Consider the following 13,981-nt stretch of genomic DNA (forward strand, 5'->3'; position numbering starts at 1 on the left):
ACATTTGTATGTAATTACCAAACGCGACACCAGAAGATAAATGTTTCAAAAGTATAAGCCCCATGAAAGCGCTAGTGTGAAAAGCCTCCGTTTTCCACTTTCTGACGTGCCCTTTTTTCCGACAGTATTGAACAAATTGAGATTTTGATGACAAATGATTATGAATTCGATGCAGATCACCAATTTGTATTCGATATGGCCTGGGACATGGCTTTAAGTGGCATTTCTACACGGCTTCTACATTGGTGCACTGGACAAGAAGATGGGTCCATAACTTAAAATATACTGGAAAATACTAAAAAACTACTATCAAAAAGTACACAATTTGCAAGGTGTGTGAGCTAGACATGGTGCTATCTATTCAAAAAGAGCGAAAAAGAGAGCCATAACCGATTTGGAGAGAGAAAAAATAGCCAAAAAGCGTTTCGAAGAAAGCAGTTATGCCATCGATACTATCGACTAGATGCGACCGGTGCGCGCCAAAGAGAAATATAGTATTTTGCAGCAAAATATGAACACTAATGCAACTAAAACTAAAGCCAAACAAAAATATATTTATTTCCTTTAGAGTTTTACATAACATTTTGTCCGCACAATAAGCACATCTATATAGGTATGTATTTTCAATTTTATTTGTAATCTTATACTTTTTGCTGCTGTTGCTGCCAGGCAAATACATTTGTTGTGGCTGCTTTTGGGTTTAAGTTCGGCGCACGGCTGGGCTACGCTACTACTCCTTACCATATACCATCCATATACTACATTCTCGACAGCGCGTGTCCACGTCCCTCAAGTCTACTAATTTTGTCGTAAATTTAAATGTAAAAAGCTTAGCATAAACTTAAACTTAACGAAAGTATTTAAAGTTTAGAGTCGTAGTCCGTAGAGCTAGAGTAACTTATGCACAAGGGTGGCACGAGGGCACAGGGCACAAGGGAATGATCCAAACGAAATAGAGTCGAAGCTGCTTAAATGCAATCCAGTCATTAGCTATCGGAAGGTGCTTTGCTATCTTTTGGTGTCGATCCATACATCAGGGACTGGGGCTGGCAGAAGGCTGCAAACGGATGCAAACCATAGAAATACTAAACGTAAACGTTATACATAATACATAATAGATAATCATTCACACTCGTCGTACTCGTACTCATACATAATAAAATGCTAGTTCCTAGTCACAATCTATGTAAAACACAGTCGATTCTCCCCCTCCCCAACCCAACCCGTCCAGTCCTCCCAGCCGAAGCGAGACCGACCTCACATGGCCATCTCGGGCATCTTTGCGTGCTTCAGGATAATCTGCACGCTCTGCGAGAACATCTTGATGATTCCATAGTTGTCGTTGGTGTACACCTTCAGGAAGCTTGGCACCTGCTTGTGCAGCAGCTCGTGGCAGAACTGCGGATACTTGCGATTCGCCGGCTGCTTGTCGTCCCATATCGACAACAGATCGCAATCGTCGCTAGAAATGCGTATTAGAATCAGCATCATCATCATCATAAGATGGATGGAAATAGAAGCACTTACCGCACTTCGTTGGTGCACTCGTCTAGTGATATGATCAAGTACTGGATCTTCAGTTCGGCGCACTGCTTATAGATATCCGACGACTGCTGTCGACTGTACACCGAGTACGCGTGCTCTGTCCGGTCTCTGTTCAGCAAACGAGTAGGAATAGAAGTAGGAATAAATGTAGGAGTAGAGGGATCACATCAATGAGAAAGAGATAGAGACAGATAGGGTGTTGAAAGGAGTACTCACGCCATTTGTCGCATCTCGAGATGCGCATGATTCACGATGGGTCGCCTGGTGGTCAGATGGACAGTGCCAATGATCTCCACGGGGCCGGCAAATACAGCATCGCGTTCCGTGTTTAGCTTGATCCATTCCAGCATGCTCTCCAGGTCGTCAGCGTTGTGCTCATATTTCGTAGGGAAGTATTCCTCGCGGATGTTCTGCATACACATGAAAATATTGTGTAAATGGTTAGGACAGAGAGGTACTGGCTCGAGGGGAGAAGCTGTACTCACCACCATTCCCGGATCGAACATGCTGAGAAGGAAGACGGCCAGCGAGACGGACCAGAAGATGTTCCGCTGGCGATGGTACCACACCTTGGAGCATATGGTGGGGGCTATCACACAGCCCTGGGTGAAGCTGAGGAAGAACAGTTTGCGCACGGCCAGGCCGAGTATTGTGAAGACGAGCATTTGCAGGAAGCTGTACATATAGTGCATGTTGAAGATCTGCGTGTTGGCTGTGGGCACCACGCTGCTGCTGCTGCGGCGTGACGGAGTTTTTGCAGTTGCATTTGCATTTGGCTTTGGCTTGGGCGCCGCCCCCGCTCCCGCCCCCGGCGCCTTCTGGCGCCCGTTTCCAGGCGCCGGCATGGCTTTCTCTTCGGTGGCGGACATGGACGGCTGAGTTTCATCAGTTTCATGGTGAACTTCGTCAGCTTCGTGGACTACTGTTTCTGTATTAACATGATCTGGCTCTTGATCTTTATCTTGGTCTGGCTCTTGCTCGAGTGGTTCCTCCTCTTTGGTATCCATTGTGGCAGCGGTCGCACCTTGCTGCCGCTCCTTGCGCTGCTTGTCGCTGTTGCGGTGGATCTGGGCCTTCAGCCGCTTGATGTTCTTTATGAAGTCGTCGCGGGCAGGAGGCTGCTGCTGCTGCAGCTTGGCCTTTTTGAGCTTGTAACGCTCGTAGTCGTGGTCGCAGCTCTCGAGCATCTTGAAGCACTGTTGCAGCTGCTGCTCGGTCTGCTTGTTGGACATGTCGGTCATCGAGACGTGGTGCTCCTCGAGGAAATCCTCCAGTACGTAGTTGCGGGCCCGCTCTCGCTGCTCCTGGCTGGCTGTCGTCGGCACGTTGCTCTTGCGCCACTTCCGGAAGAACATGGCCAGCATGACCACGCCGTACATGCAGTAGGGCTTCACGATCAGTGTCTTCACCAGCTGCCAGAGCTCCGACCAGGCGACGCGGGCATACAGCGGATTGCAGGCCGAGAGGTTCGTCACGAAGTTGACGTTCACCTGGAAGGCCCAGTGGGCCCACAGGTCCCAGTAGTGCACGTAATTGTTGTCCTGCACATTCAGCACCCCAGTTCGCCGAAGCACGTCCACCAGCTTCTCCTGCATGCTGCCAGCAAAGACTAGCGCCAGCAGGATGAACTTGAACGAGAAGTAGTCGCTCTGCAGCGGATCGTTGACGTGCCGTCGACTCCGCACTTGCCGCACCACCGTGATAAGGAAGAGGCTTATCGACACGCTCAGCTGCCAGGTAAACAGCAGCTGGCTGTTCCCATGCGACAGCACGAAGGCTATCGCGTTGCCCAGCAGGTGCGACAGCGAGTAGTCCAAGGCGAACGCATTGGCCACATTCGTAGGCATCGTGTTGATGTTCCACGAGGTCATCACGATCATGATCTGGGTGGCAAAAATAATCGTGGAGAACTGCCAGGAGAGCAAAGCGCAGGCGGTGAACATCGACAATACAAATATCTGAAAGAATCGGATCAGTATCGATCATTAAGGATATGCATACGGAGCATACGGTTAAGCCAAACAGTACCATGAACAAACGCGAGCTGTGCTTCTGCCTGTGGATGACACGCCCAATGCAGATGCACAGATAGAACATCTGGAGGAATATGAAGGGGAAGGCAAAGTTTTCGCGCGCCACCGGCCGCTCGTATATCTTCGAGACGAAGCTGTGGAACATTAGATACGAGATAACCCCGTAGATGCCTCCAAAGACATTCTCGCTGAGCAGCGTCCCGTACAGGTAGAGGACCAGCAGGGTGACGCCACCCATCAGCCAAACGAACTCGAAGTAGAACTGCATTGGCTGGAGTATGGGATTGTAGCCGGATCGTACCAGGTGGAAGAAGTAGCTGCCACACCACAAGAGAAACATTCGATTAGATAAGATTAGATGATGAGTATGCGGGGTCGGAAGTGGTGTTGGGTGTGTTACTTACGCTGCAACCAGCTCGGGCAGGACGTAGAAGCGTTGCAGTACATTCACGCTGTTCGGATACTCAATGTCGGTGACGTTCTTGAGCTGCTCGTAGCCGTGCCAGAAGTCTGGACCATCGACCAGCTTCTTGTAGAACGTATAGTAAAGGGCATCCTCGCGCCGCAGCAGCGCCTCGCGCTCCAGCTGATTGAGTGTCTGGATGCTGGTGCGAGTCTCAAAGATTACGCGCACATGCTGCATATACAGGAAGAAGAATCCCGAGCCTGCACGTGAAAAGGGAAAAATCAAGGTTTACCTTCGGCTGACTTCGCTGCAATGAGGGGTGGTGGCGGGGCAAAGGCCTAGGCCGGCCGCAGCTTTTGATTGAGCAGAGGTGCAACTGACTTACCAATTAGCGCGGTGGAGAGAATGATGTACAGATTGGGCTCGCGCATCGTGCTGCGTTTGCGGTTATCTCGTTATCTTCTACTACTGAGTCGCTGCAGAATCTGTGTGGTGTGTCAATATATCAATCATTATTTGTTTCACAATACCGCCGCCTCTCCTTACCAACCAAACTGAGAGACACACAAAATAAAAATCAGCTGTGCGCTAGAGGTGGCCCACCTGCCGATACTCACTCGCAATTCCTCGCTATCGATTTTGTCCAGCCGCCTACTTGTGCATGAAAAACTGCTGCGGGGAACTGCGAATTGTGATTCCGGTGTCCTAAATCCATTTTTCCAAATGATCGTGATTCCAATTATTATTGGTATTATAGCTTTTGAGCCATATTTTCAGATATCCCGTTGTTCCTCATCGCTGCCGTTGCCATATCCGAGTACAGTGCCAAACATCTGGCCACACTGCTTCAGCGGGGGCGGCATCAACAATTGATTGGAAATAAAAACATTTAATTAGATTGAAAGGAACACGATGAACCGCTACGCGGTCAGCTCGCTGGTGGGCCAAGGCTCCTTCGGCTGCGTGTACAAGGCGCAGCGACGAGACGACGAAAAGGTTGTGGCTATCAAAGTCATTTCGAAGGTAAGTGCCTGTCCTGTGCGCCTCTGCCCCTGCGCATCGAGTGGGATGCAACAAGTAACCACCCCCAACCTCTGCTGCTATTCCAGCGTGGGCGATCGAATCGAGAGCTGAAGAACCTGCGCAGGGAATGCGACATTCAGGCGCGCCTCAAGAATCCGCATGTCATCGAGATGATCGAGTCTTTCGAGTCGAAGTTTGACCTGTTCGTGGTAACGGAGTTCGCGCTGATGGACCTTCATCGGTATCTGTCTTTTAACGGGGCCATGGCCGAGGAGCATGCGCGCCGTGTCATTGGTCATTTGGTCTCGGCCCTGTACTATCTGCACTCCAATCGCATTCTGCACCGCGACCTGAAGCCGCAGAATGTCCTCCTGGACAAGAACATGCACGCCAAGCTCTGCGACTTTGGCCTGGCACGGAACATGACCCTGGGCACCCATGTCCTCACGTCCATCAAGGGAACACCGCTGTACATGGCCCCCGAGTTGCTAGCCGAGCAGCCGTACGACCATCAGGCGGACATGTGGTCTCTTGGGTGCATTGCCTACGAGAGCATGGCCGGGCAGCCGCCCTTCTGCGCCACCTCCATCCTGCATCTGGTGAAGTTGATCAAGCACGAGGACGTCAAGTGGCCGAGCACGCTGAGCAGCGAGTGCCGCTCCTTCCTGCAGGGCCTGCTGGAGAAGGACCCCGGCATGCGCATCTCCTGGACGCAGCTGCTCTGCCATCCCTTTGTCGAGGGCAAGCTGTACATAGCCGAGGTCCAGGCAGAGGCTGCCCAGGCCTCGCCCTTCATCAATCCCAAGGCGGCCGTCAAGGACCACTCCAGGCGTGGCAAACAGTCCAGCCAGAAGACGGCGGACCTGAATGATGTTCTGGCGGCACTGAATCTTGGTGACATGGCCAACGAGAACCTGAGCACCTCCCGCGACAGCATCAACGCCATTGCCCCCAGCGACATCGAGCAGCTGGAAACGGACGTCGAGGACAACGGGCATCGCGTGCTCGTTCCCTTTGCAGATGTTTCTTTCAGGGAGATGACCACCGCTTCCCCCACTTCTGCAGCCGGCGGCGCCGCCGAGGGTCCGCTTGTAAACTCGCAGACCTGCTTCGTGAGCGGAAACTCTAACATGATACTGAACCACCTGAACGACAACTTTCCCGTTGAAGTGCAGATATCAGGGGCTGCTCCAAGTGGAGGTGGAGGTGCAGGTGCAGGTGGAGGTGCCAGGAGTGTGGCCGCCAAGCTCAAGGCTGCCCTCAACCTGCGGCAGTCGTCGCGCAGCAAGGACCTAGAGAAGCGCAAGCTCAGCCAGAACCTGGAGAACTTCTCGCTGCGTCTCGGCCAGAGTATTGACTCTGAGGCGCACCGCAAGACCACGGAAATGCTCACGGCCCAGGAGAGGAAGTCCCGCGACAAGGATCAGCTGAAGCAATCGATGCACTCCACCAACGAGGAAAAGCTGAGCAGCGAGTAAGTGAACAGATCCATGAGTACACGAATATTCTAATCTGTGTCTGTGCCTTATGTCTGTATTGGCAGCAATACCCCGCCCTGCCTTCTGCCGGGCTGGGACAGCTGCGACGAGTCGCAGAGCCCACCGATTGAGAACGACGAGTGGCTGGCCTTTCTGCACCGCTCCATACAGGAGCTGTTGGACGGGGAATTTGACTCGCTGAAGCAGCACAATCTTGTCAGCATCATCGTGGCGCCGCTGCGCAACTCGAAAGCCATTCCCAAGGTTCTGCAGAGTGTGGCCCAGCTACTCTCCCTGCCCTTCGTGCTGGCCGAGCCACTGATGCTGGTGGACCTCGACCTAATCAGGAATGTCTATGTGGACGTCAAGCTCGTGCCCAACCTCATGTATGCCTGCAAGCTGCTACTCTCTCACCGCCAGCTCTCGGATTCCGCGGCCTCTGCTCCGCTCACACTGGGCTCCCTCAGCCGCACCATGCGCAGCATCCCGGAGCTGAGCGTCGAGGAGATGAGCACTGCCTGCAGTCTGTACGAGCTGGTATGCCACTTGGTGCATCAGCAGCAGCAGTTCCTCAGCCAGTTCTGCGACGCGGTGGCCATTCTGGGGGTCAACGACCTCTTTCTCAATTTCCTCACCCACGGTACGCATAGCATCCTGCTATTCGCCTATCCTTGCAAGTAATCCCCAATCCACATCCAATCTTTTACAGAATTCAAGCACTCAGACTCGGACTCGAGCTCGGTGCGGCTGGCGGGCTGCATGCTGGCGCTGATGAGCTGCGTGCTACGCGAACTGCCCGAGAACGCCGAGCTGGTAGAGAAGATAGCATTCAATCCGCGACTGCGTTTTGCCACGCTGCTCCAGAGCCGCCATCAGTTGCTGCGCCAGCGGGCCTGCCAACTGCTCCGGCTGCTGGCCCGGTTCAGTCTCCGCGGTGTGCACTGCATGTGGGGCGCCGACCTGAGGGGCGCCCTGCAGGCACTGGCCGACCAGCAGCTCTGCCCTGCCCTCCGTATAGAGTCTGCCCAGACACTGGACGAGCTGAGCCAATTCAGTTTCTTTGTGGCCTAGCAGCCCACTGCTTTATTTCCATCAATCCTTTCTAGCCGTAGCCGTCCTAGCCGAACACGTCCTGGAAGTAGTCGAGCAGTTCGTCGATGTAGCTCCCGAAGCGGTCGAAATTGAGCAGATATCCCTCGTTGCAGTCCTGCTCGTACATCTCATTCAGCTTCGAGATGTCTTTGTCGGAGAGACCACGCCGCTGGCCCAGAGAGGCGTATGGATCCTGCAGGAAAATTGTAAGACTTAAAAACAGATGGGACAACAGGATAGGATAAAAGCAGAGAAGGAATACAAAAGGAATCCCTAAAACAGTTAATGATTGTGACCCCTCCATCGTTCTATGCGATGCTCCTCTACGAATAGGTTTTACTTAACTCTCTGCTTTCTATAGAATACCCTTGATTTAGATTTTATGCAATCGGCATATAAAGAGCGGTCTATTTTAGATATGTTTGTGGCGATTTAGTATAAATAACTAAGGATTCAACCATCTGTTATTCCCGTAGCAAAGCCATTATACCCATACATCTATGTTATAAATCAGAGATCGTAGGGATTCTAAATTTTAGAAATCAGAAATTAATTACCGATTTGTATGCAATTCGAAAATAGATATCAGAAGTAATTTATTTTTTAATGTTTAATATAAAATACTCCGAATTAATGGATCAAGTTGTCAGCGAAGCGGAAAATGATGAAAGGACGATATAGAAGACGCCTTTACGTCTGAGTGAGTGAGCAAACTGGAATCCTATTTTGTTTAAAATAACAACAATAAATCGAATATTCGACTAATGGAAGCTTAACGTTGAGAAATGTAAGCTCTCAGAATGAAAGTATTTGGCCTATATATGTACATTGTGTCCTTTAAGGACACACTGCATACCAAACGAAGGTATTGAAGTTTAGATCACAAATATACAATATATCGGCTTTCTATAATAAAAACTAGCGGGTCCTGCCCACATTGTGATTGCACGGATAAGAAATGAGGATATCAAACAATTGATTGGTTCGTCGAAGGAGAATAATATCTCGAGTTCGGAGCTGATCTCAGCTGATGACAATTTCCTCTTCGCTTTGAATTAAATTTTTAGGTTAATTTTAATTTCACTGTCATTTTTCTCTGAGTGTAGGTAACTTTTTTGGACTTTGGTTTTTTTGGTAGAAATCTATTTCCTGCTTTATCGCAGCTTTGCAGCTGTCCTGTACTGGGAAGCTGGGCAGCACAAGCTATATCTCCTGTTGACTGCTGACTTGCGACTGTTGCTTTCTAACAAAAAATAAGAGGAATAACTCACCAGTGGTTCAATGGTCGCCTTACCGTTCTTGCTAAATGCTCGGGAGCTGTAGTGCATGACGCTCTGGTAATCGTACTCCACGCCGAAGTTGGTGATGTGCGTCCGGGCGTACTTGTTGAAGTTGTGCGCATGCCCGTCGAGGATGTTTTCCCAGTTAATCTTCACGTATTCGTCCCGTTCCGTGGCGCTCTGCTGGTGGTAGAAGCCCAGGGCATGGAGCAGCTCGTGCACCACCACGCCGTGGGTCACGCACTTGGGGGTGTTCAGGTTGAGCACCTGACCTCCCTGCCGCCGGCCTACGCTAGACCAGCAGCCAGAGTAGTTTCCCTTGATCATCAGCCAGTGCTTATCGCCCTGCTCGTACGGCCGGAAGCGGATGCAGGTGCGTTCGTGGTACTCCTTAAAGCCCTTCAGTATGACCATCGTCTCGTTGGCAGCTGTTTGAACAATGAATCAATTCAAATCAATGGAATGAATATTCTTTCAAGATCGAATGCACGCACTGAAATCCTGCGGATCAATGTAGAAGGGTATGGCCGCCTCGGGCCAGGTCAAGCGTTCGTTCAGCAGCCCGTTTCGCAGCAGCTCCCGGTGTAGCATTATGTCGCCCTCGAAGAGGCCGCAGTGCTCCCAGATGTTCGTGTCGCTCTCCTCCGTCCAGAAGTTGAAGGCAGCACCTGAAAGAGGTCCTTCCCTATTAGTGGCTGGTATCTCCTGGTACTTCCCCCCCAGTCCCCGGACCTACTGTTGTGCCTGCGCAGCATTTGCATATTGGCGCCCCAGCGCGGTGCGGGTGGCACTGTCGGATTGAGGCGAGGGCGAGCTGCTTTTCTTACCATTCCCGCTTCAAGCTCAGAGGAGGAGCCCAGGGTCAGTGTCACTGTCAGTATCAGTGCCACTGTCAGGCAGCGAGTGATAAGCGAGCTTCTCGGCATTGTGTGACCAAAAGAAACGCCGGCTGGGCCGCACTGTCGCTTTTATATTTGGGCCGGGCCCCAGCTCACGCAGCGCTCAGGGCGGCGTCGATTGGGGCAATTTCAATCGAAAGTACGCGTACTCTTTGGGGCTTGGGGCTTGGGGCTTGGGGCTAGGGAACCGCCCACGCTCACGCCCAAGCCCAAGCCGCTGGATTTATGCATAACGGATTTATTGTCACTGGCGTGTTTTGAGCACTGGCTGTGCTCTCTCTTTCGGCGCCGCGTATTCAAATTGGCCGCATTTACGGCTTTGGATTTTAAAATTTAACTGGGATATTGGGTTATCAGTGGCAACGGTGTGCGCATATGAAAATAGCACAGTCACCCGATCCAAACCGAACCGATTCGCCCCTCTGACCGGCGCCCATGCCACTTGCTCTTGGTTCTTGCCCGTGGCAGAAAGAGGTGGGAAAGGGAGGTGGCTTCTCACCTGCCTGCAGCGGATAGAGGAAGTTCTTTGAACCGATTGATGGGATGTGATGGGAGGTGGCATCTGCCAGATACAGATACCAGATGCCAGATGCCAGATGCCAGATACCAGTCGATACGAGTGACAGTGACAGTGGCAAAAGTGAACGCTAACCGCAAACCAGAGATGAGATGAGGCTTCTCCCTTTCTCTGACCCAGACCCGGATAGGTGCTGAGCACTTGAGCAGTGGGTCGGTCAGTCACTGCAGCCAAAGTGGGTCGGCGCAGCAGCAGCGGCAACAGCATCGATGAACTCTACTCTTGATGCTGGGACTGGCACCCACAAGATCCAAAGAACACGAATCCACTAACCCACTGACGAGGAGAGAAGGCAGACGCAAAGGAGACAAAGGAGGCAGAAGAGGAGGCCAAATGAAATTCTGCCTCCTTTTCGTTTCTCTCTTAATTTATTCGGCTTCCTACGACTATGACTGTTTGGCCTGCTGCAATCTGCAATCTCCAATTACCGGCGAGTGAGTGCCACACATTTCTTTCTAGCTGCAACTAGTTGCAGGCAGCAGGCAGCAGGCAGGCAGGCCCGCAGCCGATGGGGCTGCACTTTCACTACGAAATTGCACCAAAATCTAAGACACATTGCAATGATTTTGAGAACATTCTGGTCATGGCAACTGGAAATGCCCGGCCAGCGGCGGATGCAACAACTGTGGCAACTGCAACTGTAGCAACGGCAACGGCCACGGCAACGGCAACGGCAACGGCAACGGGGGCAACGACTGTAAAACACTTTTGACGTACTATCTGAGATGTACTTGATCTTTGTCGAAAACTTGACACACTTTTTTCGGTCAACGGCTGGCAAAGCAACGACTCCTCCCTCCCCCCCCCCCCCCCCCCCCAGCCAAGCAGCAGCGGAATCCACAGCGGAAAATTCGAGGGAAATCGCTGACGCAGTCGCGTCATCATCAGCACCGTTCAAATGCAATTTTCAATTGAGAAAGTTTAGCGGCAGAGATTGCAAATTTGAGACAAGCGCTCAAGCAGGGCCCGGGCACCGGCATCCACTATGCAGCCGCTTAGATACATACATATGTAGATACAGAAGATACAAAAGATACAGAAGATGCATAGTTAGATGCCTCCGCGGAGCGAGACCGGGTCTCTTCCTAGAGGCGGTAATTGACTTCCTGCAAGGCGCTGAGAACGTTTGCAGTCATTATGGTTGCATGCATCAATGGGGGGTGGGGGTTCTGCAGTTGCTGTTGCAGATGCTGATCTTTCCAGTGCTCTTGGTCTTGGCACGGCACGGACATGGACATGGGCTGTGTTTGTTCTTGCTTTTTGTTTGTTTTTCACTTTTGGCCGAAGGCTGGCAGTCACTTTCTGCGCCAATGACCCAGAAAGAGTCGCTTTGCACAGCCATTGAGGAGGAGGAGGCAAGCAGCTTAGTGGCAGCCTGCAGGAATGCGCACTAGCAGCACCTCCTTTGGGGGGAGGGGTTAACTTCTCGCCAAAAATCATTCAAGAGTTGCCGATTTCTCCACTTCCTTTTGGCTGACACAAAACTGTCATCAAGATATCAGCCAGCTGCCTCTGCTGCGGCTGCGGCTGTGACTGCTGCGGCTGTGGCACATGCCACAGTGCAATCCAATCCATTCCGCAATGCAGAATCCAGAGTCCAATCCCATCAATGGGAGATCCAATCAGCAGAGGGACAGAAAGGGCAAAGACACTGGTGGACGGATGGAAGCTTAATAGACCAGAAATGTTTGGCTTTCCATCAGGAAAGCTGCCTTGCTTTCCACTATTACGGCACCAAATGCAAAGTGCAGCATTGGCATTGGCAACAGGCTGCCCCCAGAAGCAGTAGCAGCCAAAGGCGCGGAGCAAAAATGAAATCAACATCATCACGCGCCACACGGGCCCCACAAGCAACACTTGCTGTTGCAGCAGCAGCAACAGCAGCAACAAGCAGCAGCAGCAGCAGCAGCAGCAGCAGCAACAAGCCAAAAGCAAACCCAAATCCAAATCCAAGCTGAAACCCAAAACCAGTTGCGGCAGTTTCCTTCCGGAATCAATTATTTTTCACTTTGCTGATATTTCACGTTCATGGTCACAAATTTGCAGCGGCAGCAACAACAACATGCAGCAGTGGCCGTTGTCAGCAGTCAGTGTGTCAGTAGTGGCTGTGGATGTGGCAGCAAAAGCAGCGTCACGACTTTGATTGCCTCGTTTTGTGAGCTGCTGTGTGTTTTCTGTTTGAGTTTGGGATTGGTTTTGGTTTTGGCTATTTGGCTTTGGCTTTGGCTTTGGCTTTTTGCTGCTGGTTTGCTGGCACGCTGCAATTTTACACATTTTTCGATGCAGTTTGCTGCGGTGGCTGTTGCCTTGTTTTCCAAGTGCTTTTCCGATATTGCAGCCGTTGTTCGCTGCTTCCCCTTTTGCTGCCTGCTGCCTGCTGCTTGCCACTTGCCGCTTTAGTGACATTTTGGTCGAGTGGTTGGCTGACGGCAGACGGACGGACTCCACGCCGGACAGACCGGTAGACTGGCGGACTGGGTAGACTTTTCCAAGAAATTTCTACCGTCAATTTAACATTAGTTTAATTGGTGAAATTGGTTTTGATTTTTGTGTTTGTACCTCGGATTCGGACTCGGACTCGGATTTGGATTTGGTTTTTGTTTCTGCTTTGTGCTGCTGCTGCTGTAGCTGCTCTTTCTGTTTTGGTCCCAAACGCATTCGGCGAAAGTATATGTATGCCCATATGTGGGCGGCCCGAGGGGCCTGATTAATTAGCCGTCTTTGTGCACGCATCTGGTGCTGGCCCCACTTCCACTCCCCCACCCAGAAAGGGGTGGCAGCAAACTGCCCCATGGTCAAGGCTGATGGTCATCTTGAACGTGGGATATGATATGCTATATGGCATCCACAGTCCTTCCGATTGCCATCCTCCACTTCGGCTGGGTTCTGGTTTGCTCAATTGAATTTCTCTCAATTTCCACTGGTAGGATGGAGGGAGGGAGAAGGCTTCGCACAGCGAAACGAATCGAATCGAATCGAAACGAAACGAAAGACTTAGGCAACGAACTTGCTAGAAAAGCTGCAACAATTTGCAAGCAGAGCGAAAGTTATCCCCGCCATTGATTGATTACCAACTTTCTACTCTCCAAAGAGATTATAATATCTGCAATTTGGAAATAATTCTGAAGCCGAATGGGGCATGCAGCAGGCAGCAGGCAGCATGCGCTTGGAGGCAGGCTGTTCAAATGCTGCCGCAGAGCGAAAGCAGAACATTTCACTTGAACATTTTCTGTGGCATCGAGTGAGGCCAAAACCACATCCACTGCCACATCCAGAGACGGAGACATAGAAATAGTCGGTGCGGAGTGCTGAGAGTGCCGGGAATGCCCCTCGTCTGACGTGCCGGCCCCTGCTTCTGCCGCAACTGCAACTGCCACAAAATGTTAACGAACTTGGCGTGCATGAATTACAGGAGCAACTGCGGCATCGCTTTGCCACATCCGCCTTGCAGTGACTGTCCATTCAAGCGGCTGCTTTTATGTTTCGCTTTTTGCATACGGCAATCATTTCTGTGTTGTCTTTTTCGTACTGCTGTGCCAAATCTGAAAATGTGGCACACGGCTCTCCTCTGGGCATTTGGCATTGAAACATCGTGGCGCCTGCTGCTGCTGCTGTTGCAGTTGCTGTTGCACTTGCCTCCCAAATGAG

General features: G+C 51.4%; 3 protein-coding genes across 4 annotated transcripts; 1 reads left to right on the forward strand and 2 right to left on the reverse strand.

Moving 5' to 3' along the window:
* The first annotated feature begins 565 nt into the window (after nucleotides 1-565).
* On the forward strand, nucleotides 566-8,383 carry fu (STKc_STK36 domain-containing protein fused). 2 transcript variants are annotated; one of them, XM_001354351.4, is made up of 5 exons: nucleotides 566-613; nucleotides 4,762-5,007; nucleotides 5,094-6,481; nucleotides 6,551-7,125; nucleotides 7,195-8,383. In XM_001354351.4, exons 2-5 carry the CDS (start codon nucleotides 4,897-4,899, stop codon nucleotides 7,554-7,556), a joined length of 2,436 nt encoding a protein of 811 aa, XP_001354387.3. In that variant the 5' UTR covers nucleotides 566-613; nucleotides 4,762-4,896; the 3' UTR covers nucleotides 7,557-8,383. The 2 variants fall into 2 exon arrangements, with proteins under 2 accessions (XP_001354387.3, XP_033240119.1); XM_033384228.1 differs by lacking the exon at nucleotides 566-613 and having other exon boundaries at nucleotides 4,759-5,007.
* LOC6901048 (C-mannosyltransferase dpy-19 homolog) lies at nucleotides 611-4,621 on the reverse strand. Its single transcript, XM_015186743.2, has 8 exons — nucleotides 4,531-4,621; nucleotides 4,370-4,469; nucleotides 3,983-4,244; nucleotides 3,574-3,895; nucleotides 2,031-3,503; nucleotides 1,762-1,955; nucleotides 1,528-1,653; nucleotides 611-1,462 (listed from the first exon to the last, which is right to left on the reverse strand). Exons 2-8 carry the CDS (start codon nucleotides 4,413-4,415, stop codon nucleotides 1,258-1,260), a joined length of 2,628 nt encoding a protein of 875 aa, XP_015042229.1. The 5' UTR covers nucleotides 4,416-4,469; nucleotides 4,531-4,621; the 3' UTR covers nucleotides 611-1,257.
* On the reverse strand, nucleotides 7,506-9,822 carry LOC4814392 (zinc metalloproteinase nas-7). Its single transcript, XM_001354350.4, has 4 exons — nucleotides 9,594-9,822; nucleotides 9,352-9,525; nucleotides 8,849-9,285; nucleotides 7,506-7,770 (listed from the first exon to the last, which is right to left on the reverse strand). The coding sequence occupies exons 1-4, from the start codon at nucleotides 9,781-9,783 to the stop codon at nucleotides 7,603-7,605; spliced, it is 969 nt and encodes a 322-aa protein (XP_001354386.2). The 5' UTR covers nucleotides 9,784-9,822; the 3' UTR covers nucleotides 7,506-7,602.
* Nucleotides 9,823-13,981: the final 4,159 nt, after the last annotated feature.

The sequence above is a fragment of the Drosophila pseudoobscura genome, chromosome X, assembly GCF_009870125.1.
Source record: "Drosophila pseudoobscura strain MV-25-SWS-2005 chromosome X, UCI_Dpse_MV25, whole genome shotgun sequence".
Classification (NCBI taxonomy): Eukaryota; Metazoa; Arthropoda; class Insecta; order Diptera; family Drosophilidae; genus Drosophila; species Drosophila pseudoobscura.

Coding starts and splice junctions, on each gene's coding strand:
- LOC6901048 (XM_015186743.2), bottom strand. CDS start 4,415: ATGCGCGAGCCCAATCTGTACATCATTCTCTCCACCGCGCTAATTG. Junction 4,245..4,369: donor TCTCTCCACCGCGCTAATTG/GTAAGTCAGTTG, acceptor TTTCACGTGCAG/GCTCGGGATTCTTCTTCCTG. Junction 1,654..1,761: donor CTCGAGATGCGACAAATGGC/GTGAGTACTCCT, acceptor TTTGCTGAACAG/AGACCGGACAGAGCACGCGT.
- fu (XM_001354351.4), top strand. CDS start 4,897: ATGAACCGCTACGCGGTCAGCTCGCTGGTGGGCCAAGGCTCCTTCGGC. Junction 6,482..6,550: donor GAGGAAAAGCTGAGCAGCGA/GTAAGTGAACAG, acceptor CTGTATTGGCAG/CAATACCCCGCCCTGCCTTC. Junction 7,126..7,194: donor TCTCAATTTCCTCACCCACG/GTACGCATAGCA, acceptor AATCTTTTACAG/AATTCAAGCACTCAGACTCG.
- LOC4814392 (XM_001354350.4), bottom strand. CDS start 9,783: ATGCCGAGAAGCTCGCTTATCACTCGCTGCCTGACAGTGGCACTGATA. Junction 9,526..9,593: donor AATGCTGCGCAGGCACAACA/GTAGGTCCGGGG, acceptor GACCTCTTTCAG/GTGCTGCCTTCAACTTCTGG. Junction 9,286..9,351: donor CATTGATCCGCAGGATTTCA/GTGCGTGCATTC, acceptor TTGTTCAAACAG/CTGCCAACGAGACGATGGTC.